This window comes from Rhipicephalus sanguineus, chromosome 7, assembly GCF_013339695.2.
Source record: "Rhipicephalus sanguineus isolate Rsan-2018 chromosome 7, BIME_Rsan_1.4, whole genome shotgun sequence".
Lineage (NCBI taxonomy): Eukaryota > Metazoa > Arthropoda > Arachnida > Ixodida > Ixodidae > Rhipicephalus > Rhipicephalus sanguineus.
In genome coordinates this window covers 153,844,695-153,868,541 of record NC_051182.1, presented here as the reverse complement: position 1 = coordinate 153,868,541, position 23,847 = coordinate 153,844,695, and the positions used below count along the sequence as shown (strand labels likewise).

Sequence of the window (23,847 nt, the reverse complement as noted above, 5' to 3'; positions counted from 1 at the left end):
GTTGGGCTATGCCAAGAAACATAGTAATATTGCGGAACCGCATTTGAGAGCCACGCATTTGAGAGCCACGGAGAGCCAAACACGGTTGGAATTTCTAAGAACACACAAGCACGCTGTCAAAATGGACAAGGAACGTGAAGTGCGAACAGCCGAAGCAAACGCGCACAAGTACCACAGGGCTGAAGACTGCCCGGCCACAGCGTCGGCCGCGACCCATTCCCCCGCCGAGTCCAGCTGAAGCCTCGTATTCTTTCGCGACATCCGCAAAATCTCGATATGTAGGGTACAAGTCATTGACATAGCCAGGGATTAAACCCAACCCCAAAATTTTTCATTTTGCACATCTATATATGTAAGAACAAAAGGACACTCAAGCCACGCTTTGTGTTTAGTTTTTTAATTTAAAAAGAAGTGTATACATGCACACTTACAAATGCGCACATCAACATATATAAAAGCTGGTTGAAGTTGAACCCCTCCCTCTGTCGCAGAAGAAATCTCTGGCTATGCCCCTGGCAGGAGTGCATTCACACACTAAGAGAGAAAAAAATTGAGGGACACTCTTAATTCTAAAGTGTGTTCGGCGAAAGCCTGTGAACATTCGACTGACTATGCCATGGTATCGGGGGAATCCGCATTCTTGGCTGTCACGCGTTGACGGGTAGATGCCACCGCATTGTGCAATAGTTGCGCAACTGTTGCGATGCGCCGCTGTGCCATCACATGATTGCTGAGAGAGTGTGAGAGGCCACAGCTGGCACAGTGCCAGGGTGAATGGGTGGACGCCGCGAGTATGAGACATTAAAGGCTTTCGTCATCATAAATACGCAGTTCCACAGTGAACAAACGTGGTGAATGCAGCACAGAAAGTAAAGCAGATTCTTTTTATTCTTAAATAATACAAAATGCGAGGCTATATATGGTGCTAGCTGGCAGCGCTCTCCGATGGCCTGAAATGGTGGTAGTATGCCTTGGTGAAGTCTGTCATCAGGTCTTGCGTGCACTCGGGGAGTTCTCCGGTAAACAGACCTACGAGGGAAAAGAACGGACGTGACGGCACTGGCGTGGCAGCAACGAATGCTCGACAAAAGCCACTCTTAGTTTCATACATCCAAATCAAAGTGACATGCCAAGTTTGATAGCTCCGTACAGGGACGTAGCCAGGATTTTTTTTTTTCGGAGGCAGATGTGATCGAGCGTCAATTTGAGCTCTGTATGCCATGGCAAAAAAAAAATTTCGGGGGGGGGGGGGGGGCACGGGCCCGGTGTGGACCCCCCCCTGGCTACGCCCCTGGCTCTGTACGACAAGATACAGACTTTGGTCGGTTAATTAGTTTCATGATAAAAGACGCTAGGCGGGCAAACGCAGATACGAGAAAGAAGTCAGGACAACACAAATGCCGACTAACAATCCCTACCAAATGGTTGGCTTTCTGTGATTAAAAGTCGAGCAGTTTACAGTGTTTAACGTCCCAAAGCAAGTCAGGCTATAGAAATATCTAGTAAAGGGCTCTAAAGCAGCGGTCGGCACAGGCCACGCCGCAATGTTTGGGAAGCTTTGCGATTCTTTGAGATTAGTTGCGATTGCGCACAGGACACCAATAGTCAAGTTTATTTTGGAGCTTACGCAAGCACCAGTGATAACCCTGGAAGGTTCGATCACTGAGGTATAAAAGAAGACGTGTTCCGCCAACGATCAGAGTATCGACGGCCAACGAGTGTGATCGCCGCTATCAGTGTACAGCGTGTATTGCTTGTACTTTGACTTTTCATTTCCTGGGCACAATTTCGCCCAATAAAGTTTTCAGCTCTATCAGCTTGTGTTCCGCATACTTCATCGACACAATCATGTGACAATATGTCACACCAACTAATCCAGGAACCCACTACTTTTGGAGAACATAATCCTTCTTCTGATGCCTTCATTAAGCAGCATTAAAGTTGTTAATGCTGTTCGTACAGCATGCAAATGCTTTTTGCATTGCAGGTGGTGCCTGTTTCTGTGTGACATTAAAGGGACCCCGAAATGGCTTTGACAATTCTGTATAAATGCATTGAGCCAGTAAAGCAATTCTAAGAAGCATTTGCAGACCAATTTAAGCTATCTGTGCCAGCTCTGTAATTTCTCACAAGACTTTAAACATGCGAATCACTGCAGATGACAGCGGCTCAGCCAAATTAGTTTTCAACATCCCGCGTCCTCCTTACGTAGCACCGTTTCTCCTTAAGGCGATGCTCCTTAAGCAGCACTGGCGACCGATCCGATTGGATATATCCAGTCTGCGTCACTGAACCTCCGGAGGGCAGCAAGCGTCATCTGCCTGTGTTACAACATGCTCCGTGTTGACGTGAGCCGCCTGACAGCGTTTATCTCGAGGCTTCTTTTCTCGGACACCACGCATTGCCCTAGCTGAGTTGTGTGCCACAAACCTAGCGATTGGCAGCTTGTAAAGCAGCAACATCGTGTAAGGCGTCTGGCAAACAGAGTCACTTCAGCTCATTGCTGCAGTGAGCGCTGGGCTTTTGCCAGCCAATCAACGCCAGGATCCAAGCGTCTGCAGCTGCAACTTCACCTCTGAAGACACAACCACATTGCCCGAGTTTACGCCTATCAATGATCATCTCTCAAGTACTTTTTGCTTGTCTGCTTGCCTTTGCAGATTGTCGCCGTACAGGAGAATAAAATAAGAATGGCTGGTAGCGTGCTGGCACCTGGCGGAGCAGATCTCAACCACTCCGCTCTTTGTCTCTGTTGCCCGACTGCGCACGCTGCCGGGTGCACTCGACCCGTCGAGTGCGCTGTGGTCACCAGCAACATCTGGGTGTTCAGTGAGTTGAGGAGGCAAGACAGTAATGAGAAAGAGAGTAGAACTATAATTGCCCGTAGCTACCTTGATACACGGTGCGTCGCTTAATTCATGGTGCAAATGATTTGACGATGTTGAAGCCTAAACGCCGATAAAATTTCAGAAAGAGTTTCAGGGTCCTTTTAAGAGAAACGCAAGCAGCCAGCCATAGCCTGGCTGTGCTGCACAAGATGAACTACAGTGCAACTATTGAGACAAGAACGAAAAGAAGGACAAACAGCGCCTTGTCCATCATTCTTCTTTGTCGTGGTAGTTGCCCTGTGGTTCATCCTGCATTACCAACTCGCCCAAATTTTCACACATCGCAACAAGCGAGACCCAACTTGCCTGGAGACCCTGAGAACACGGCAAATGCTGGCACAACGGTCTCGGGCGCCAGCACCGTGTTGTCCTCGATCATGCAACAGTCTTTGAGCACGCTTCGCCGCCCCTGGAGAGAACGAGCAGATTTAAATTAATTAAATGGATAGGGATACAAAAATTGCCCTTTGTTTTTCTTGCGTCAAATGAAAGGTCAATCCCTGAAGAGCCTAGAAAATGTACAGAGAAGCGTGAGTGCGCCCTCGAAAATTAATTACAATATGTTTTTAAAAGCTAGTTCCGGTTCCTACCGTGCGTCAACGTCATACCGCAGTACGAGCTTCTCACGGCCACTCTGTTCCGTGGCTCCATTGGTGACGCACGAGCGACCATTTTGAGTGTTTTGGTACCTGACATCATCACAACTAGCCATACTGGTACGTGAGGTCACCATAATTGATACTGTAGTCCAACGTCACGATAGTGTTGATGTCAGTAGGCGTACCATGAAAAAATTTACCTTAATGTCGACACTAAAGGCAAATATTAAGTCGACGTTGATTGTTGAAATAGCGGTCCAGAAACCTCGTAGCGCTGCTTTTGTGCCAAGGAAGTGCTTATTTTGAAATAAAATGACGTTTTTAGTGGTCCGCATCGCGTTAGCGCGCTTCAAATCTCCCGCCTGAAAATACGACTCTCATACGTCACTGCTGCCGTGCCCAACGTTGCCCGCTTTTACTGCGCGGCCGCCGACACTAGTAGCAGCCGAGCGGAAGTAGCGGGACCCACAGTAGCAACAACGGCGCTGCGGCAAAGACTTGCTCGGATGGGCACATTCAAAGCCGTCACCAAGTTGCGGTTGGTCTCGTATTCCTCAGTACGAAAGTGCAACGAGCACACACGCAGAGGTTTTGACTGTTTAGCACACTGGCGCAATGGCATGACACTAAGCCACTTGGAGCGTAAGGGTTCATTCCGCGGCACCCAGTGAAAAGACACGCCGGTTTCCTTGCTGCAGCACTGGCGTTGTGCACCATTCGGGCATCCAGCAATATCACACGCATGCGGCATTTTGTCGAACTTTCTGTCAGAGCGACTTTCACGAGCGCGCAAAACACGCACGGCAGTACGCGATCCCGAAACTACCACTGAGACGGGCGAGGCACAGTTCGGCGAAAACGGAACCTTTGAACCTCGCGCGCCGTTCCCCATGGCAACGCCACGGAGGTTTTGTTTTCCATGAATCAAGCGGAAACGGACAAACAGCATTTTATTACGTCTTTTGATGCTCGGAATGTTCTTTTTTTACTGCTGCTAGTTTGATTACTAGTGATTTATTGTAGGCCGACTTCCCTACGTCATCGGGATCACTTCGAAAATGTCCCACTCGTGGCGCTCATCATGTGATACATTTAGCTTAATTTCTCGGTAAGTAGAGCACTGCTGTTGATAATATTGCCGTTTTAGAAGTTGTCATACATTGGGCTTTCACTCTGACATAAATTGTTATTTGCCTTTAGTGTCCCTTTAATGTCGAAATAAAACATCTTATAAGCATTTGCCAAGCTTCACACTTACTTAGAGCCGTCTGTATATTCAAGAGATTGGCACGGCAGAGTTAATTCCGCTTAGAAAATTGGTGTCGGTAACCCTTTAGCACTTTACTGAAAAGCTGTGAGCTTGCTAGCATTTTTGATGTGCGGCACTCTGATTAGACACAATGTGGAACCCGAATAAAGCAGCTCAACTTCGTAAGCAGAACAACCTTGGGCAGACCAGCACTCACAATGACACAGTTCTTCCCAATGTAGACGAAAGAACCGACGTGACCCGCATTGACGACAGTGCCTTCACCGATGAAGACGTGGTCCCCGATGTGAAGTGGAAAGAAGGCCACACTGTAAATAAGATAGACATAGGCCATAAATGTCGATTTTGTCACAGTAAAGTGTGAATACATAGAAGTTCCGGTGCAAAATACATGAAACTATATGAAGGACTTGCCCACTGTTAATAAGCACAAAACGTTTGGAGGAGAGGACATGGACAGGCGCTAACTTCCATCAAGGCAGCTGAAATGCAATGCGAGGGTAGTAATTGCATAACCATGACCTCCTTATCTTTGACCAGGACGGAGATGCCTTTTGTAGAGGGGCACTTGATATAGGTGACTAATTAGTGGACACGTGCCTGTACACTACCCCCGTGTGTGCCACGATTCATCTGGTTTTTTTATATATATAACATATATATAACTCTCCTTGAAATAAATTGTCAGTTGGAAGTTAGCGCCTGTCGTGTCTTTTCGTCGAAACATTTTGCGCTTAATGGTGGCCAAGTACGTACTACCAACTAACCTAAACTAACACGTTGCTATGTGAGGAAATTACAATAAGCTAATTCCCATCCACATGTTGGGAGGGAATTGCGCTACAGTTAACTGGGACTTAACAAAGCTAGAGTACGGACGAACGGAATCGACACGACAAGCGCAAACTATCAACTGAAATTTATTGAAAAGAACATTGAAGGGCGAAAATATTCTATGAAAGGGGGACAACAGTCAATCTACGAATCTGGAGGGCGTTACATTCTTCTGAACTGGTATCTTGCGCCACACGTGCCTGTTGTGGGTGACGTCAATGGTGCTTGTTTCTTCTGATGAAGTCGATTTCTTGTGGGGTTAGTAGAATGGAGCATGAACTGACGCATGCGCTTTGCTGGTTAGTTATATGGTAGGCCTCCCATATTTCTCTGGTCGTCTCGTTCTTTGATTTGGCTAATACTGCAGTTTCTTCAAACTTTGGGCTGCACCCGCATTCTCTGCAGTGCATTGACAGGTTGCCTGTTATTGCCGTTTGTTGACATGCGTAGCGGTGCTCTTTCAGCCGTTTGTTCACACAACAACCCGACTGTCCTACGTATGCTCTGCCACAAGTCAGTGGGATGGAATACACAATGCCAACTTCGCATTCTACGTATTTTTTGGCATGACGATTTCGGCATTCTTCTTTTTTCAAGTCCTGGTCGTTTACTCTTTTGCACATACTTTTCAGCTTGACCGGGGCAGAAAAAACAACGTCCAGCTCTTGCCTGGCTCCTATCTTTTTCAATTTGTGGGATGCCTTGTGCACGTAAGGGACAACCACCGGTTTTTTGCCCTTCTTCGTGCGGTCTGCGCTTTTCCTTCGCTTCAATTCTTGCAACATGCTCTCTCCTACGGAGACCAGCACGCTGTCCGGGTAACCACTTCCTTGTAGGCGTTGTACTTGCAAGTTGAAACTTTCACTGCATCTGTGCGCGCAGGATTTTTTTATTGCTTGGAGCATGCATGCGTTAGCAATCGCCCTCTTCACTAGTTTCGTGTGTGCAGAGTCAAAGCGAAGAATGCCTTTTTCACGTCTCGTTTTGTACATGTAGCACATGTGGCTCTCTTCTTGCCTTATGTTCAGATCTAAGTAGTATTGTAGGGTACTTTCGATGGGAACTTCATGGGTGAACTGCAGACCTTCGTGCGCTTCCGTAAACATCTTGACCACTCTTTCCACGGCGGTTGCCTCTATTGGCTGGTTTACACACACGAGGTAGTCGTCGACATACCTGAAGCATCTCACGACGTTGGTCCCTTGAAACTGTTGATGAAGTGCTCTATCTCCTACCGCCAAGAACATGTCCGAGAATGTAGGGGCCAGACACGACCCTATGCAAATACCATCAACTTGCTTGTATACCACACTACTGTGTTCTATGAGCAACGCCCCTAAGTACACTTCCAGAAGTTTCATGAAATTTGCTAAGCTTATCCCACATTGGTTTTGAAATCTAACATTTCCGAATTCTCCGATCGATTCTTCAACTGCTCTGAGGGCTGCCTTTTGCGGAATGTTGTAATAGAGGTCCTTAACGTCAATCGAGAAAATTGAAGTGCAGGAACTTGTTTCAAGGAATTCAACAACACTGTCCGAATTCCTGATGAGGAAAGGATCATTGATGGTGAGCGTTTTCAGGTGCTCCTGTAAAAAGTATGCCAGGTTGTTCTGCCAAGTCGAGCGGCCTTCTACGATGAGCCTGAAGGGGTTTCCTTCTTTATGCGTCTTGACTGCAAAGAACGGCCGCAAGCTGTCTTTGTCGTTCTTTTTGATGCTCTTTGCATGTTTTTCAAGCCCCAATTCAAGGCATAGGTTTCCGGCGTCAGCGCGACGTTTCTTTAGGCTCTTCTGATTCATCTGCTTGTCTTCTACAAAGTGTTTGTTAAGTGCTTCTATTGCTTTTTTGTTGTACATATCCTTGCTTGTTGTCACAAACACTCCAGTCTTGTCTGAGATGAGCAGACTCAACGACATCCCTGCAGATGCTTGCTTTTTTTCGCGTTCCTTTCTTTAGGTCTATTCCCTTGAGTCCTTCCATGATGCCGGCCAATGTTGCCTGCTCCGGTATTTTGTCGGTGACTGCGTGTACCATTCCTACGTATTCTGCCGCGTCCAGGCTCGGTTGTAGGGCGAATTTGGGTCCTTTGTTAAGTGTGGTCACTACTTCAGCTGCTATCTTATGTTCAGACAAGTTAATGGCTGCTTCTTTAGTCTTCCCATCGCTATACGGGGGTGCAAGGATAGTTTGCGCTTGTCGTGTCCATTCCGTCCGTCCTCTAGCTTTGTTAAGTCCCAGTTAACTGTAGCGCAATTCCCTCCCAACATGCACAACCAACAACCCAATTTCTAACTTTGCTCCCATCCACATGTCTTCAGTCTTATCATGTTACATCGAAATGTGAACCAACTAGCCCAATAAAGATCGGTGATATAAAAATGAAACTGAATTAAATTCGGAAAACAACAATGCCGTTATGAAGTACACCGTAGTCGAGGGCTCTTCAATAATGCTGATCACCTCAGGTTTCTTTACCGTGCACCAAAATGTTAGTACGTAGCGCTCTTGCATTTCGCCAACATTAATATGCAGCTGTCACGGCTGGGCATCAGACCCACAACCTCAGCAGAAAAACACCGTGGCCCCTGATCGACCATGAGAACAGATGTAATACGGGTACTTTACTTCTGCTGTTCATTAACAACGATCTAAGGATATTTGCAACGGATTATAGCAGGTGTGCAACTGTTTGATCTATAATGAAAGTATGAAGAAAGATCGTAAGGCTTGTTCGCAACATAACGTAGAGGAATTGTACTATTAGCATTAGCCGTGACTCGCGATTGTTCTTTTCTGCGACTTATTAGTTCCCCGATAACAAAACCAGCCTCTCACTCTTTTCTCCAAGTACTCTTTCTCGTGCACATGATCACACAATTCACCACAACGATCACTCGACAGAGAAACATGACCTATCTTACAGTGATCGCTCTCAGGCTGATGGTGAGGCATCTTTGGAACAAACGTTAAATTGGTCACACGTATATGAACGCACGTTCAATGGTCGCTGTGCACATCTAGGTGTGAAACTTGTCGACTACCAACGCGAACAAGTTATCCGCGAGAGAAACGCAACAGGTTCATATGCAGACGTACCCTTTGCTGAACTTCTTGAAGGGAGGCCTGATGACTGACCGGCTGCTTATGACACAATGACGGCCAATCCTGACGTTTGCAAGGTCCCCGCGTATGATGGATTCCGACTGAATGATTGTCTGCAAGCGACCGACATGCCGAAGTACATGTCATGTTATTTGCCATCGTGTCGAGGGAGCATTCAGTACGTCAGGGTAATCAATGCAAAGAAGTACCTTTCCGTTGAGAACGATGTTGTGGCTGCCGCAGAGTACGGAGTTCCGGCTCACTTTGTTCCCAGAAGCCTGGAACACGAACGAAAAGCACACGGTAACATTTTCATCCCCTAGAAGGAACAACAGTCAAAAGTCCATGCCACACGAAAAACATTGGGAGGAGCGTCTCACCGTTTCTATGTAGTCTTGCTTGTTGTACCACACGTCAACGACATCCATTGCAGTCGCTACGTCTCTGATGCTTTGTCTTTCCAGTTAAACAACTATCGGTAAAAGGAAATCGGCGAGAATGAACTCTTCCTAAGACGAAACTAACCGCCGCCCAGTTGCGCTTGGGAATGAAAACAAAACCTAGGCGGCCATTTTGTGATTCATCGATCTATAAGTCCGAGCCAAAGCCGCAGCCAAGAATGAGTGAGGGAGGTAGTGTTGTCATTTCTCTATACGTGTGCTGCGTTTTGCTAAATGAGCTAAATAAATATGCAAAGCGATGCACGCGAGCTTTTTTGAAAGTCAAAGAGCGTTTATTCGCCTTAAAAACGTTGAAACAATGTGCACTTGTGTCTATTCGCCATAGAGGAAGCCAATGAAATGATAAACATTGCCATATGACCTCATTTTCTCGGCGCTGTTTAGCACCGTGATTAGACGTCAGCTGGTGCTACGAAAACAAACCAGGTAAGAATGAACGACACCGAACTATTAAGGTGTTTAGCTGGTTTAGCTACAGGCTCGCTAAACAGTAGCGTTGGTGCGCGCTTTCGTGGAAAGCGCCCGTTTAGGCTTTAATACCGCATCACGCGAGTTTGTGCTACGTTCTGGCGCGTTAACCTCACGAGCGCGTTCGGGAAAAATGCTACGTTCGCAATATTGAGCGTTAAATAGCTTAAACGCTCATAGCGCGTTCAACGCGCTCCAATAGTGTGAAGCCTGAAACCCAAAGACACAGTCCGGCATTTTTACCGAGCGCTCAACGGACGCGACCCAAAGCACCTGCTTCGGGCGTTTGTTTACAAACACGGCACACTTCCCAGTGTTTTGGAGGCTCGAAGACGGAAGCGGAAATGGTCCCACCGTGGCGAGCCAATGGGGAAACGGCCAGTGATCGCGCTCCACCAATGGCAGCCTGCGTAGCTGCCGTGACGTCACGTTGACGACCCCCCCTCGAGCGAGGCGAAAAACGGCGCAGGAGGTGGCTGGTCGGTCGGGGTTGGTGTCAGGGATTCCGCAGTTATGGATTCCCTTCGCGAGCAAGTGATGATTAATCAGTTCGCTCAGGCAGCCGGATGCGCGAGGGACCAGGCCAAACAACTACTTCAAGCTGCCCACTGGCAGTTCGAGGTAAGTCCGAAAGAATCAATCGTTTCACCCCCCCTCTCTCCCCCAACTTCCATATCAACATGGCCACGGGGAAGCTTCCTTCATAACTCGCTGCGACCCCTTTGATTTCGCAGACGGCGCTCAGCATTTTCTTCCAAGACGCGGCTGTGCCTGGCTGCCATCCTGCGGGACACTTTAGCTCGGTAAGCGGCGTGGAATATCTGTCTTTGGGAACTTTTTTGATGACGCAACCGTGTTTCGAACCACGAGTTTCCTTTCCGTGGTCGCAACCGTCGGCTGCGTTACCCGCCTCCTCTCGCTTTTCGGGCTCACCCTCGCCTGCTACTATCGACGTACCAGCCTCGCCTCCTCAATGTATGGCTCGCCCTTTTTTTTTTCTCTCTCATCGTCTAGGCACCACCGATCCTCAATTCATTCGCTTGCCAGCTGCCGTTATAAAGATCACAGAACTCTCAGCAGCGTACCCGGCATTTCTGCCGAGGTTCCCTTTGCCCGCACCGGTTTTGTTATCAGTGACTCGTTCCGGAAACCAAAAAAAAAAAAAAAAGACACTGGTGTTTGCGACTGCCACAGTCTGTCATTCGCCAGCCACTTCGCGCTGATAATCAGCGACGCTACGCAAGCGCGTTCTTGTCTCTAAACGCCGTTTAGTATGTCCGCGTTTAGTACAGAGGCATTCGCTTTTCACACGCTAGCTGGCAAGTTCCAACCGGCAGTGGTTAAGCGCATTACCGCTGAACCGACGCAAAAGCGCTTAGCCGTTGACAAAAACAAACAAAAAAAAAACGACGTATGGGGGTTAGAAACAAGCCGTCGCGCACTCGTCTCGTGTCGCAGTACCGCCGATTTCCTGCTGTGGCTGTCGTTATTTTTTTATATATATATATATATTTTTTTTTGCGGTTTTGAAATCGCAGTTGGCCAACAAGCCGGCCGGCGCTTTCGCGTGTTGCGACGCTTCGTGTATGTATGGTAAACAGTCGCGGGGTTTAGGTATATGTGTGTGCTGATACTTTCGCAAAAAAATCGGTGTGCCGGCGGCAAACGGTACTCTCTGAATCATTGCGGCACCCTTTCCGTCGCTTTCTTTTTCGTTGGCAGCCGCGCTGCTCTTGTTACCAACGTGTGTGCTTTTCTCTTTCTGTTTACATTGACGAAGCTAGCGGCGTCTTTCACGCCTAGACAGCGTGCTTTCATGACCTTGTGCTGCTCCCAGCCGCTGTGGAGGGTGAAAGCCTACGTTACGCAACTCTCGCCAGACGCGATTTTGATGCTATCTACCTCGCTGCGGCTGCTTGTTTGCTTAGCAGCTTCGTCGTGGTGTTTCTCGCAACGAAAGAACACACAACGGTAAACTGTCCACGAACTGACTGCGTGGTGTCGAGATTGTCGGGCTATCTAAGCTAGCATAGCAGATCGCCTTGAGCCGTGTGTTGCACGACAGCTGGAAACAGTACTGAAATGGCGATCGCAATGCAGCTGTTTTCGTTACTGCAGGGCTTCTAATGTTTGCCCCCATCAAAGTGTGACTCATGACAAGGTTGTTCCCTGCTTGCTGTGACAGGAAAAGGCGCACTGCTGTTTGTTGGCCAACCGACATCCGTCTCTGTCGAAAGAGGTTTGCGCTTGTTATCGGCATATATCTGGTTAGTTACCTGTCGGAACTGTCGTTTTGCTCCTATTTACGTAGATTCGGCTTGCAGGCAGCTACGCGAGTACCTAACGGGGAGGAGAAAAAAATGTTACTATCTGTCCCTTTGTCTTTGATGCGTGCCAATTTGCAGTTATACGCTTCTTGACTGGGGGATGTGAAGGCCCTTGCCTGTTTCCACAGCTGTATTTCAATGCCGGTACGCCGTGTTTTGTCAGCGTTTTTAGCAAACAAGTGCAGGACTCTGAAATGAGCCAATCGAGGCTTTAGGTTGTCTGACATTGTATACGTATGCCAGATGTAAGAGTTGATCCTATTTGGCCGTCAGCTCGGTGTTTGGAGTACACAGTGCTGGATGGTACAGATGTTTATGAAACAGAAGTTTTGGTCAATTTCATTCGTAGAGTTAGTGGCCATGGTGGCCTATACTCCATTCCCTGTGTAGCAGTCAATGCTGTGGAGTCTAGCGACACTTCTTGCCGCGGATGTGTTCGCACCAGGAAACAGTTCATTCTTGTTTCATACCCACAGCGTGATTTCTTAGTTTTATGCAGCTTAATAAATAAGGGGTTTTTGTGGCTTAGATGAAGAACTCTATTATACAACCGTGAATATGTTGTTCTTTAACTCTTAGCATTTCATTGTCTTCATTTCTTTGTTTTTCACGTGCATCAACAATTGACGTGCGTGCCTTTGCTATGCTCACACAAGCACTTGTGACGACGAAACACATCTATGAGACGCTCGAAGTTGTACATTTTGCTAACTGAAATGCTTGCGTAGCCCCCACAGCATTGACTGCTATGTATGGAATGGAGTCTTGGCGTTACAGTGCTCGGCTGCTGACCCGAAAAATGCAGTTTCAGACCCGGCTTGTGCGGTCATGTTTCAATGGAGGCAAAATGCTAGCGGCCCGTGTAACTGTGCGATATCATTGCATGGTAAAGAACTCCAAGTGGTCAAAAATTATCGGGAGCTCTCCACTATGGCATCACTCATAACCAGAGTTGCTTTCAGATGTTAGACCCCATAAACGAACGAGTCATTATTAGAGTTCACTGCATAAGCAAACTAGATGGGTTACTCTTAAGCACGACCAGTTCATCAGCAAGGCATTTCAGCACAGAAACCTGAGAGTTAAATCATTCTAATGACATGTCATTATTACGGACATTGTTTGGGAAAATGTTGTACTCAGTCATGTATTCAGTTGTCGGATAGTATTTAAAGCAGTATTGAGGCATGTTCCCGAAAGTGGGCTGTTCAGGGTTGGGAATAGTTTTAATGTGTTTGACTTAAGACATACTGAACAAGGTCTCAAAATGATGTCATTGACATCAACGGGACTTCATAACACATAGCAAGATTTCCTGCCACCATGTCACAATTAGGCTGTACATCACGATGCAGGTCATTAAATAAAAACTGTGTGTATCAGCTTGGTAGTTTTATCTGACGCTTTCATGTGGTTTGCACTCTGTCACGTGATGCTGATTGTTCAGAGTGCTGCACTCCATCACAGTTTTATTAAAGATGTTGCTACATTGCAAGCTTCTAAAATGCTATTACAAAGCTATTACAAAAACCAGCTGCTGTACCTATGTGAAAGTATTGTTCTGCTGTTTGCAAGGTAGTGAACTGGTATAACATATGTGGCAAAACAGAACAGCCGACACGGACTTAGAAGCTCGCACAGGTGTTTATTGGCGTCCGCATGAGCCCAGATTGTAAAGATGGCTACTTCATTCCTTGGCTGAGCGTGCAACATGCTCGCTGGCACAAAGCTCCTCTTCTTATTATTACAGGACGAACGTGGGAAATCAACAGCATACAACACAGGATTCACAGCTGCAGCAGTGACATTTTAATGGGATTTGCTATACAAGATATTATTATCAATGTTCATGATTTATGTTGAGGACTGTGTCTCCTTACTGACCGAACCAGAAGACGCCAAGCATACCATTACCATATTTCGTTTGCCACTGCCAATCACACACTAATGTTCTTGCCAAACAACTGAATGTACAGTTCTGACAAATTGAAATGCGTCATTTTTGTTTAGCATAATGACCAATATGAGCAGTTGCTCGTCGCAATTACTGCTTCATGTCGCTGCAACTCTGGCCACTAAAGGTAATGTTGGCTGTGATGTAAAGGTTTAAGTCAAAATTACGCCATCAGCGACATGAACTGTAGACGCTGGAAATGAAAGTATGTGAATCACTTGGCCCTAAATTCTCGTGTTTCAATTGGCGAGTACAGTACACACTAGACTGAGTGATGTGGAATGGTCACAAACCTCTATAATGAATTGACCTGTAATGCGAAGAATTTCTTACTTCCTCAGCTACATGTACTGCAAGTGAATGAAAGAAGGGGAATTTTTCCCAAGGGGCTCGTTTTTATGTTCAACCAAATGAATCGAAATCGCGATTAGGCAACGGAAGGCATAGGAGACATTAATTGTTGTTCTTAACTGCGGTGTACTAATTGCAATATAAATTGAAATTACCTTGTAGGTAAAAAGGGTAAAAAAATTACCCTTTATGTGTAACAGGAAGGTTGTGGGTTCTAATCCCACCAAACGGAAAGGGTTTTTTTCGTCCAGGTAATCTCAATGTATGTCACAATTAGTACACCACAGTTGCAGACAACAGTTAACATCTTCTATGCTTTCCCCGGCCTAATTGTCTGTTCAATTCATTTGGTTATGTACTGCAAGTGTTACCGTAAGTAACTTTTACAATAAACTGACCTGCACGATGAAGTATTTTGTAGGTGCCGTACACTTTGTCAGTAAAGCTCACGCTGAGGAACGCTGCATTATTGCATCTCGCAGATGTGCACGCCTGCCAACACACCGGCGACGCCGCCCAACTTTCCGGAGACTCTGATGTCTCTGTCCAAGCTGTCGGCCGCTACCCCTCCGACGGCGCCCAGCCCAATGCAGGGCTCCGCGCTGCAGGGCGGCTACCAGGGCTGCATGGGCGCACCGAGCCAGTACGCTCCGCAGCGGAGCGGCGGAGTGCCCTCCCACTCTTCCCAGGGCCGCTGCTTTCCAGCGAGCACGTCACCTTCCTCGTCCTCCATGGAAGCTCAACGGTAGATCGTCCTTCGATGCGGAGGAAGCAGCCTGTCCCCTCGACGACGCGGAAGAGAACGGGCCTGCGCGGTGCCGACGGGATGCACGCTCTGCGTGGCTTCGGCACAGTCTGCAAGCACAGCGGAGCGTGTGTCTGGACATTCGATCGGCAATGCTGCAGGCGCGGAGCAGGGTGGGGTTGTGAATGCAGGGGATCGGCGTTGAGGTACGGACATTTGGGAATGGTAATCGCTGAAAGTTGAGGTGGTGCGTTTTCAGTTTGGAAGGAGGTCTCTGTGTGTGTGGAAAGCATGTTGTTTGAAGCCATGCCCTCCCTCCCAAGGGTCGGCCAGGTTGTGCTGGCTACTGCTCCGTTAGTACCATCCACTCTCTGGTGGGCTCAATTAGCGTGGCACTTCGCCGTCTCCAGATGCTCAGAGACACGTGTTGCCATAGTCTAAGGCTTTGAGGGGAGAACCATCTGGCAGAGTAGTGTTTCAGCGCAGTTATTATAAACCTTGTCAATGAACAACAAGCCAAGAGATATACTTAGTAAGAACTTGTTGCCAGGCAAGCTGGTCAATACTTGACGACGTGTCGTCAGACAAAGATGTCGTCAAACAAAGAGATGTTGTTTGTGGGTCATTGGCAAGATTTACAATGGCTGTTCCAAAGCTTTCATTAGGTGCGATGTTTGAATTGTACCTTTCATCATCTTCCAGTTGTAACCTGATGAATTTGTATCTTTTAGGGGACACTAATTTAGGGAGCTTGTCAAACTAGGACTTCCCCATTTTGGTGATCTGGCGATGCTCGTTCGTAATAGTGGCATTGGAGTTATTCAAATATGGGCTGCGGATCTACTCTTAGGCTCTCGTAACTTGCAACATTCTAAAGAGGTCTTGCCAAACCCAGCCCTCAAGTGTCGACGCGGTCAGAAAAATGTGCTTCAAGAGCCTCTCAGAAGCACCGTTTGTTAACTGCTCGGTACTACGGATTCCTGTCAAATCTCTGAAAGTACCTTAATCAGCCGAGGCACTTCCTACTTATGTTCATTTCTGTTGCCTGTCAATAAAAGCGCGCAGCCTTCTGCAAATGTGCACCCAGCACGTTGGCATGCTCACGTCGGGGTATCCTTGAAAGCACAGTTTTTTTTTTCTTGACAAGACATGGTATTCCTTAAGATCTGAAGCCGAGGAAGTAATTTGGTTCTGTCCCAGCTACTCTCGCTGGTGGTTGATGTGGGTATTGCGAAAGCTACAGCCCAAGCGTAGAAGCAAGGTGTTCCTCCGTAGATGGCTTTCATTTGTCAAATTGAACTCCCTGGTGCAATGTTCTCAGAAAGCGAGTGTTGCATTGTCATCCTCTTGAGCAGTCACAGGCAATTTAAGACGTTAAATCGAAAGGACATGCCATCGCGCACGCCGTGTACTTTGCAGGCAACCCATGGATGCTGTCGACTGCAGAAATAAAAACGAACCTGCTACATCCATATAAAGCTAATCTTTTTGTTCATCATCCCATTTGTCATTCTCATTACTTGAAGATTTTAAAAGGAGAAGACCAGACATGAAGGATGACGTATTAGATATGGAAGCTAGCGCCGTCTGGAGCGCATGCGAGAGAGAGTTTGATGAAAGGTGGCGTGTAGCCGAGATGCGTGTGCTTGTTTGAAGTTTCGGTAGAAAGCCAGACTCCCCACCCCACCCCCCATTCTCGTCCCCTATACCCTTTTTAAAAAATACGAAAAACTTCAGTTCGTCATTTTCTAGGATCTTTTGCTCGGAAAAAGGAGAAAAAATGACCGTGGCTGCACAACGCCCGGCTTAATTTCGTGTCCATCCATTGCAGCACTCGTGATGGGTCGGGGACGGCTCTCTAGATCGGGAAAACGGCAACAGGAGGACGATGCGCATTCATTTTGCCTTCTTTTTTTTTTTGTCCACATGTGTGCGTGTTTTGTTTCCGGTGTGACAAGAGAACCGTACTCGGTCACTTTACTTTTTGGGGATACAATCGCTCTTTTGTGTCTGGCAGCAACGTAGTATGTGAAACTATACTGTGACATGAATGATGTCTCTAGATTGTGCAAAGCATCGAGGAAGAGGTTGCATCCCCCAAAGTGAACCATTTCTCACATTTCTTATTTCGTACGCTGAGCAAATGAAGCCGGCATCCATTTTCAACAACAAAAAAAAAAATGGGCAAGAAGTACTGTTGTGCCTGCGCGGTTTTTTCTTTTGCTTGTTTCACCAGAACGGGAGTGCGCTGTGTTGATTTGAGCCCTGTTTTGTCGAGAAATCTTCAACGTAGGGCGATTATGTGTGGCATGCTTTTTCGTCAGTAGTGCATTGATTCTTGGGAACATTCTGATCATAGCGTGTGACTGTTAGGACATTTGCCTTTCAATAGCCTACTTGCCAAAGTGTGACTGGACTTGTGATGGAAAGTTGGCTCACAAACGTAAAGCCACTTGCTACCGAGCTGTTAAGCAAAGCCTCCCGATCGTTGCCACCTTGCAGTGAAACAGGACGAAACACAGTGTCGTTTACATCTGTCAAGTTGCAAGCCAAGCAGGTATGACTGGAGTTGTGCTCATCAAGGGAGATTCTTTTGTCTGCATGCTGTGAATTTCATTCTTGAGGCTCACATTTGTTATTGTCAGCGTAATTACGTAATGGTATTTTGGTGCACATTAGCAGTGCCTGCTAGCTGTGTTGACTCGATTATTTTGTACAGCTGGCAGTAACTTTATTTATTATTCCTTCCTCCTCAAGATTGTTAGATTCTCCCATCGGGCAGTGGTGAATGCGAACGTCGGCACGTCCACTGCGTTCCTTCAAGTGGCTTTGTTCCACTGGGCTAAAACAGACTTGTCAAATGATGGCGTGATGAAATTGCCGGATGCTGGAACGTGTCTGGCGCTGGTGTCAATGTGGCTTTGTGGATTTCTTGCGCCGGATTGTGGTAGCGGCGAAGTTGCAAGTGTCGGGCGTTGCGAGTTCAGTTTGTTTTCTTTTTTTTGACCAAAGGCATGTCGCAAGGTGGCAAGCAGTTTTTCGCAGATTTTCCTCACGATTGCATTGCGCATGAAGAGTGTTGGGGGGTCGCTCGCAGTTCGCCTACAGAGTTGCTCACTAGTGCTTCTATTTTAGTTTTTCCTTTGCCAATTCCTTATCGCATAGCTTTTATTTTTTTCGCCGATTGTTGTGTGCCACTCCCGAACCCAGTGGTGTTATCTATTCTCCTCTGTGCTAGTGGGAGCTTGTTGTCTTGTGCTGCATAGGTGTCTTTAGGGATTCCCCACAGCTCGTTGCAGATCCAAGATCACCCAACAGCTCAGTGCAGATCCAAGGTAACCCAACTGCTCTTGGTGTGCGCAACAGCTCATTCATATTAAAGGTTACCGGACAGCTCTTGCTCTACGCAACAGCTCGTTGAGTATTGGATCACCGAACAACTTGTGCATATTAAAGGTTACCCGACAGCTCTTGGTATATGCAACAGCTCGTTGCATATCCAAGGTTACCCAACAGCTCCTGCTATACTCAACACCTCGTTGCGTATTTGGAGTTACCCAAAAACTTGTTGCATATCCAAGATTACCCAACAGGTCTTGGTGTACGCGACAGCTCTTGGCATATGCAGCAGCTCATTGCGGATCCGAAGATCACCAACAGGTCTTGGTATACACAATAGCTCGTTGCTTATCTAAGATCACCCAACAGCACTTTGGGTGATCTTGTTATGGCCACATGGGTACATTACAGCTGCTCAATGCATTTCCAAGAGTTCTGCAATTCGTAATGTTTACTCCTCCTAATAATGCTGCAGCGTGGCTGACACTATAAAAATACGCCCTATCAAGATCAAAACTCCAAAAATGCTCTTTTCGGACATGAAAGGTGTCTGTTTACTGATGACATTGTATTGGAGTAATCGTAAGACGTCCCCTGTGTTAGAGAGCGGCCTGCATGTAGTTATGTCACAATTGCTTTAAAATGGAATTGGGTATGGCAACTTTAGCAACTGCTTGTCCTTCGGCCGGGGATTTGTGAATTCGAGATACTTGGCATTATCGTAATGACTAACGATGACATTCATGTCTGTACATCCTGTGCAGTCCTCAAAAGACGACGGCATAGTGCAACCTGAAGAATTCTTTTCTGACGAGGCCGCACGATGTATAAACTTGGAAAAAGGTAGAGGGGTGCCATCCGCGTGGTCTACGCGTTGTTGAACTGGTGCCGCGCCTGCACTGACCGGCTAAAGTAGCCACCTCCCCCCTGGCAAAATGTGCAATTCTCGTCCCTCCCCCTGTTAACTTCTATTCTCTTCTCAGTATTCTGGTGTGCTTATGTGCCTTGGAGCTCTTGACAACCATGACTCGCGCAGCTTTTTTGAAGAAACTTGTCGTTGTGTTGCCCGCAAATCGTCTCTTCAGCTGGGTTTGTTGCGAGGTTTTCGTAACCTTTCTAGGGCAAGTCCAGGTAAAAAATATTGTTCATACTTGGATGTTTTTTGGAGTAACCATGGATTTACTTGCATGAATGGATGTTGCAACAACCAGTGGATCTATGTGCGAAGCAATATTGTGTGTCTTGATATCGACATATGTATAATGATATATATATACGCATAGTGTACGTAACTTGCGTGATTCAGTTATAAAATAAGTATAATTGACCACCACCTCAGTGATGCAGATATTTTATTGAGCTGAACTCTATTTTGTGTCCAGTGAAACATAGTCATACCCTATATAAAAAAAAGGACTGCTACGTGGCAGTTTGACTGTTTTAACCTTTTTTCTGTTTCTAGTTTTTGTTATTGACTCGATTAAGAGTCCATGGTAGGACAAGGGTATGTTGTGCCGGTACTGACGTATGCACGCGTGTTCATTGACTGAATAAAGTCTTGTCACCATCAACTTGAACACCACGACTGTCTTTTCTTTCCTTTGGTAAAATATGAAATGTAGCCACTTGCGTGACTTTGTGCCTTTGAAATGCTTTGTTGGCTTTGAAATGATGGGCCTGCTGTTGAAGAACAGCAAGTACCAAGCTGAAGTTACAATCATCCTGCCGAACACAGTTAAGTTGCCTTGAAATAGCACAACCTCGTCGATTTTTGTGGGATACCACTTGCAGTCCAAGCAGCAATGCTTGCTTTTGGGAACATACCATTTTACTTCAACCAGGATGCCTGCATTTTGTCAGACTTAAAACGTTGATTGGTTGGGACGTGCACAAGCACTCGCTGTACCTCAGAACCAGCACGTGATGCTTCAGGTGTGAACTGCTAAGTCCGATATTTTACCTAAATAAAAAAAGGTGGCTGCGGTTTTGCATGCTCATCATGCAGCACAATTTTTATTTGGCAAACTTTTCGCAACTGTGGCACCAGAGATTGCGCGCATCAGCAAGGTGTAAACTCCGAGGCCACGTAATAGATAATCTTGTTACATGGCCTCTGAGATTACGTAATCTCGGGTGCTGCAGTTCAGGCGCCGTCTGCAACAAGTTGCCGCTGCAATGGAGCAAAATTTAAAAAAGAAGAAAATGGGGAGGGGGCCGAGGGAGAAATGACAACGCAGTGTTGAAATAAATATAAGACAGAGAAGCTCATTCGTTTTTGTTAGTGACACATTACACTAAAATGCGAGTTTTCAAAGTTTCTTTGCGCAAATCACGCTTATTAATATAACAATAAAGTTATATTTAATGATTGCTTGTTTAATATTTGTGTTGTTAGCTACAAGTACTTTTATAATTGTTCAAATCATCCCACTAATGTTATGCGTAAACTAGCGCCATCTGCTACAAGCGTACAAATGTGCTTCTGGTCTGTGCTTACGGGGATTGGGGGCTATCAACGCTATCAATATGGCGGCCCCCATGCGAGCGTAAGCAGCTGTCGTAGACAACGTGTGTGCGTGCGTCGTAGTTCGCATCATATTGCGCGTAGCTCCGTATATCTTTGTCAGCGCATAACACAGCACAGCATGTCGGACAAAGAGCTCGAATTCCACGAGATGGGCCTGGACGATCGGCTGCTCAAGGCGATCGCCAAGCTCGGCTGGGGCAAACCGACTCCCATCCAGGAAAAAGCGGTGCCGCTCATACTCGAAGGCAAGGACGTCATGGCACGAGCCCGCACAGGCAGCGGCAAGACGGGAGGCTTCTGTCTGCCTATGATCCATCGCCTGATGCAGTACCGCGTCGACCAGGAACCAGCCACGCGAGGCATCATACTGGCGCCCACTAAAGAACTGTGCGGTCAGATAGCGCGCTGCGTTTCACAGCTGTCCGGCAGTTGGCTGCGTTGCGTCGACGTCTCAGGCACCGCCGACCTTGCGATTCAACGACCGCTGCTAGCCGAACGTCCCGCCATAGTCGTCGGCACGCCATCGCGTCTCCTGGCCCACTTGAAGGCGGGACACCTGACCCTCAAGCTGGAAATGCTCGTCATCGACGAGGCAGACCTGGTCCTGTCCTTCGGACACGAACAGGACCTCAACGAACTCCTAACGCGACTCCCCAACAAGTGTCAGACGATTCTCACCTCCGCCACTCTAAGTCCCGAGGTTCTGAACCTCAAGCGCCTAGCGCTTCGCAATGCAGTTACCCTCAAACTCCAGGAAGGAGAGCAGGACCAGCAACGTCTGGCGCAGTACGTCATCCGCTGCGAAGAAGACGACAAGTTCGCCCTCCTGTGTGCCCTCTTTAAACTACGTCTGATCGTGGGCAAGACCCTGATCTTCGTGACCACAGTGGACCGGTGCTTCGTCGTCAAACTCTTCCTAGAACAGTTCGGCGTCCGCTGCTGCGTCCTCAACTCGGAGCTCCCCCTGGCGTCGCGCGCCCTCATTCTGAACCAGTTCAACGAAGGCCGCTACGAGATCATGGTCGCGTCGGACGAGAAAGGCGTCGAAGTCCAGGACAAGGCACCCAAGAAGAGCAAGAAGCGAAACCAGGACCCGGAGTACGGCGTCTGCCGGGGCCTGGACTTCCAGAACGTCGCCAACGTCATAAACCTCGACTTCCCGACGACCGTGCAGGCCTACCAACACCGCGTGGGCCGGACGGCGCGCGGTGACCGCAAGGGCACCGCCTTGTCCCTCGTCAAGGACCGAGAGGCCCACCTTCTGGAAGCCGTCCAGAAGGTGCTCCCCGAAGGCACCCTCAAGCCGTACCTGTTTCGCATGGAGGAGATCGAGCCTTTCCGGTACAGGAGCAAGGACGCCTTCCGCGCCGTGACGCGAATCGCGGTCCGCGAAGCCCGACTCAAGGAGATCAAGACCGAGATGCTGTCGTCGCAGAAGTTGCAGTCGTTCTTCGAGGAGAACCCCAGGGAGCGGCAGCTCTTGCGTCACGACAAGGCACTGCACATCATCAAGCACCAGCCGCACCTGAAGCACTGTCCAGACTACATCATCCCGCCCACGCTCCAGCGCAGTCTCCAGAAGGAAGGTGCCACCAAGGTGCCGCAGCAGCCCGTCAAGCGGCCCATGACGCGAGAGGCGAAGAACCGAAAGTACGGCAAGAAGCCCCGAAGAAACGATCCGCTTCAGACTTTTAGTTGTGACTGAGGTGTTGTTACAGAGTTGATTTAGCTTGTTGCGAGTTCATTTCACTGATCCCAGCTGTACAACTGGCAGATGACATTGCGACGTCTTGCTGAACCATGTCGATTGCCACATGTGGCACATGCAGAGCCATTGTTGTCGGTACAGTCGCGAGAGTCTGCTCATTCGCATTCAGCTCCCTTCTCTGCTTGTGTACGCCATTTTCATCTGGCCACATTTTTTTTTCAGTCTAACTGTTTCCAAAGAATGCAGTTTGACTGTCAAAGCGAGTAATAAAAAGTACCATGAAAGTCTATACATATTGACACCGGGTGATTTTTTTTTTCAATATTGTAGTCTTCACAGTGCTGCTGTTTGCATATCCAGGTGAACGGTTTTAATACCAGTCTCACACAACCATTTTCAATCTCTATCGAGGCTGATTGAGATCAAATTTTTGGATTATCATTGGCGCCTTTCTGCTCGCTGCTCAAGTGAGTCAATCATGGTTTAGAAATTAGATCCTAATCGGGCTTGATCGCTACAGACAATGCACCGTGTGGCACCTTACTAGGACAAGATGGCTGAGGCCATTTAACACGCTGCTGTAGACATAGCAAGCCACCATATTGGTGTTGTGCGAAACATGTTGCCGATGCATGTGTCATGTATTGGTAGAAAAGAGAACTAGTCCTGTGGTACAAATATTGATGTACATTTCATCACGTCAACTTTCTACCTCTGAGTGCCTTCTCGTAACATCAAGTCAGTATTGTTGGTACATCTGGCAAACATAAAAGACAACAAACAAACAAGGTCCATATAGTTTCACTGTGTCTGCATTTCAACAGGTCTTCAAGGGGCACCAGGTTTCAGCCGATGCCTTGCCATGGTGGTGCACCCAGGTCAGGGCAAGAATGACTGCCTTCCGAAGGTTGAGAGTCATGTGGACCTGAGCTGCTTCCGACATTCTGGAATCCGGTTGTTGATCGGCACCGAATGCCGGACGCTCGACCCTCGAGCCAGAACGTGCGCATGTCTCCTTTTCCCTGCAAGAAGCACACGGAAGTGTGAGCATGAAAATTAACGAAGTGCAGTCAAGATAGAGCATGCAGACAAGCGATTCCTGAGGTCGTGAACACATTTACCACAACCGAGGCCGGTTTTGAACATTGTACAGTGCTCACGGATTGAAATGCGACATCAAGACATTTAGTACAGCAATTGGTATGGACAATTACTCGAGATAACCGCATCGCATTGCGACAAATTTGGCCTCTATAGGTAATGTTGGCTCT

The 23,847-nt window shown here is 47.5% G+C and overlaps 3 protein-coding genes across 4 annotated transcripts; 2 read left to right on the top strand and 1 right to left on the bottom strand.

Annotated features, from left to right (window-relative positions):
- Nucleotides 1–878: 878 nt before the first annotated feature.
- Nucleotides 879–9,306, bottom strand: LOC119400293 (dynactin subunit 5). Its single transcript, XM_037667316.2, has 6 exons — nt 9,077–9,306; nt 8,906–8,974; nt 8,691–8,809; nt 4,954–5,065; nt 3,195–3,297; nt 879–1,029 (listed from the first exon to the last, which is right to left on the bottom strand). Exons 1-6 carry the CDS (start codon nt 9,122–9,124, stop codon nt 926–928), a joined length of 555 nt encoding a protein of 184 aa, XP_037523244.1. The 5' UTR covers nt 9,125–9,306; the 3' UTR covers nt 879–925.
- A 737-nt stretch (nt 9,307–10,043) lies between these two features.
- LOC119400294 (UBA-like domain-containing protein 2) lies at nt 10,044–19,912 on the top strand. Of its 2 annotated transcripts, XR_007416991.1 has the most exons (4): nt 10,044–10,246; nt 10,360–10,428; nt 14,740–18,384; nt 18,459–19,912. XR_007416991.1 is itself a non-coding variant. In XM_037667317.2 (3 exons), the coding sequence occupies exons 1-3, from the start codon at nt 10,139–10,141 to the stop codon at nt 15,004–15,006; spliced, it is 444 nt and encodes a 147-aa protein (XP_037523245.1). In that variant the 5' UTR covers nt 10,044–10,138; the 3' UTR covers nt 15,007–19,912. The 2 variants fall into 2 exon arrangements, 1 of the variants encoding a protein (XP_037523245.1); XM_037667317.2 differs by having other exon boundaries at nt 14,740–19,912.
- Nucleotides 19,913–20,868: 956 nt separating this feature from the next.
- Nucleotides 20,869–22,865, top strand: LOC119400291 (probable ATP-dependent RNA helicase DDX56). Its single transcript, XM_037667314.2, has one exon. The coding sequence runs from the start codon at nt 20,987–20,989 to the stop codon at nt 22,571–22,573; it is 1,587 nt and encodes a 528-aa protein (XP_037523242.1). The 5' UTR covers nt 20,869–20,986; the 3' UTR covers nt 22,574–22,865.
- Nucleotides 22,866–23,847: the final 982 nt, after the last annotated feature.

Bases quoted from the DNA above. Each gene is read 5' to 3' on its own strand.
- LOC119400293 (XM_037667316.2), bottom strand. From the start codon at position 9,124: ATGGATGTCGTTGACGTGTGGTACAACAAGCAAGACTACATAGAAACG. The intron at 8,810-8,905 runs GTACTTCTTTGC...GGTCGCTTGCAG, and splicing joins ACATCGTTCTCAACGGAAAG to ACAATCATTCAGTCGGAATC. The intron at 1,030-3,194 runs GCAAGTTGGGTC...TTTCCCTCGTAG, and splicing joins CGTGTTCTCAGGGTCTCCAG to GTCTGTTTACCGGAGAACTC.
- LOC119400291 (XM_037667314.2), top strand. From the start codon at position 20,987: ATGTCGGACAAAGAGCTCGAATTCCACGAGATGGGCCTGGACGATCGG.
- LOC119400294 (XM_037667317.2), top strand. From the start codon at position 10,139: ATGGATTCCCTTCGCGAGCAAGTGATGATTAATCAGTTCGCTCAGGCA. The intron at 10,247-10,359 runs GTAAGTCCGAAA...TTGATTTCGCAG, and splicing joins CTGCCCACTGGCAGTTCGAG to ACGGCGCTCAGCATTTTCTT. The intron at 10,429-14,739 runs GTAAGCGGCGTG...TGCATCTCGCAG, and splicing joins CTGCGGGACACTTTAGCTCG to ATGTGCACGCCTGCCAACAC.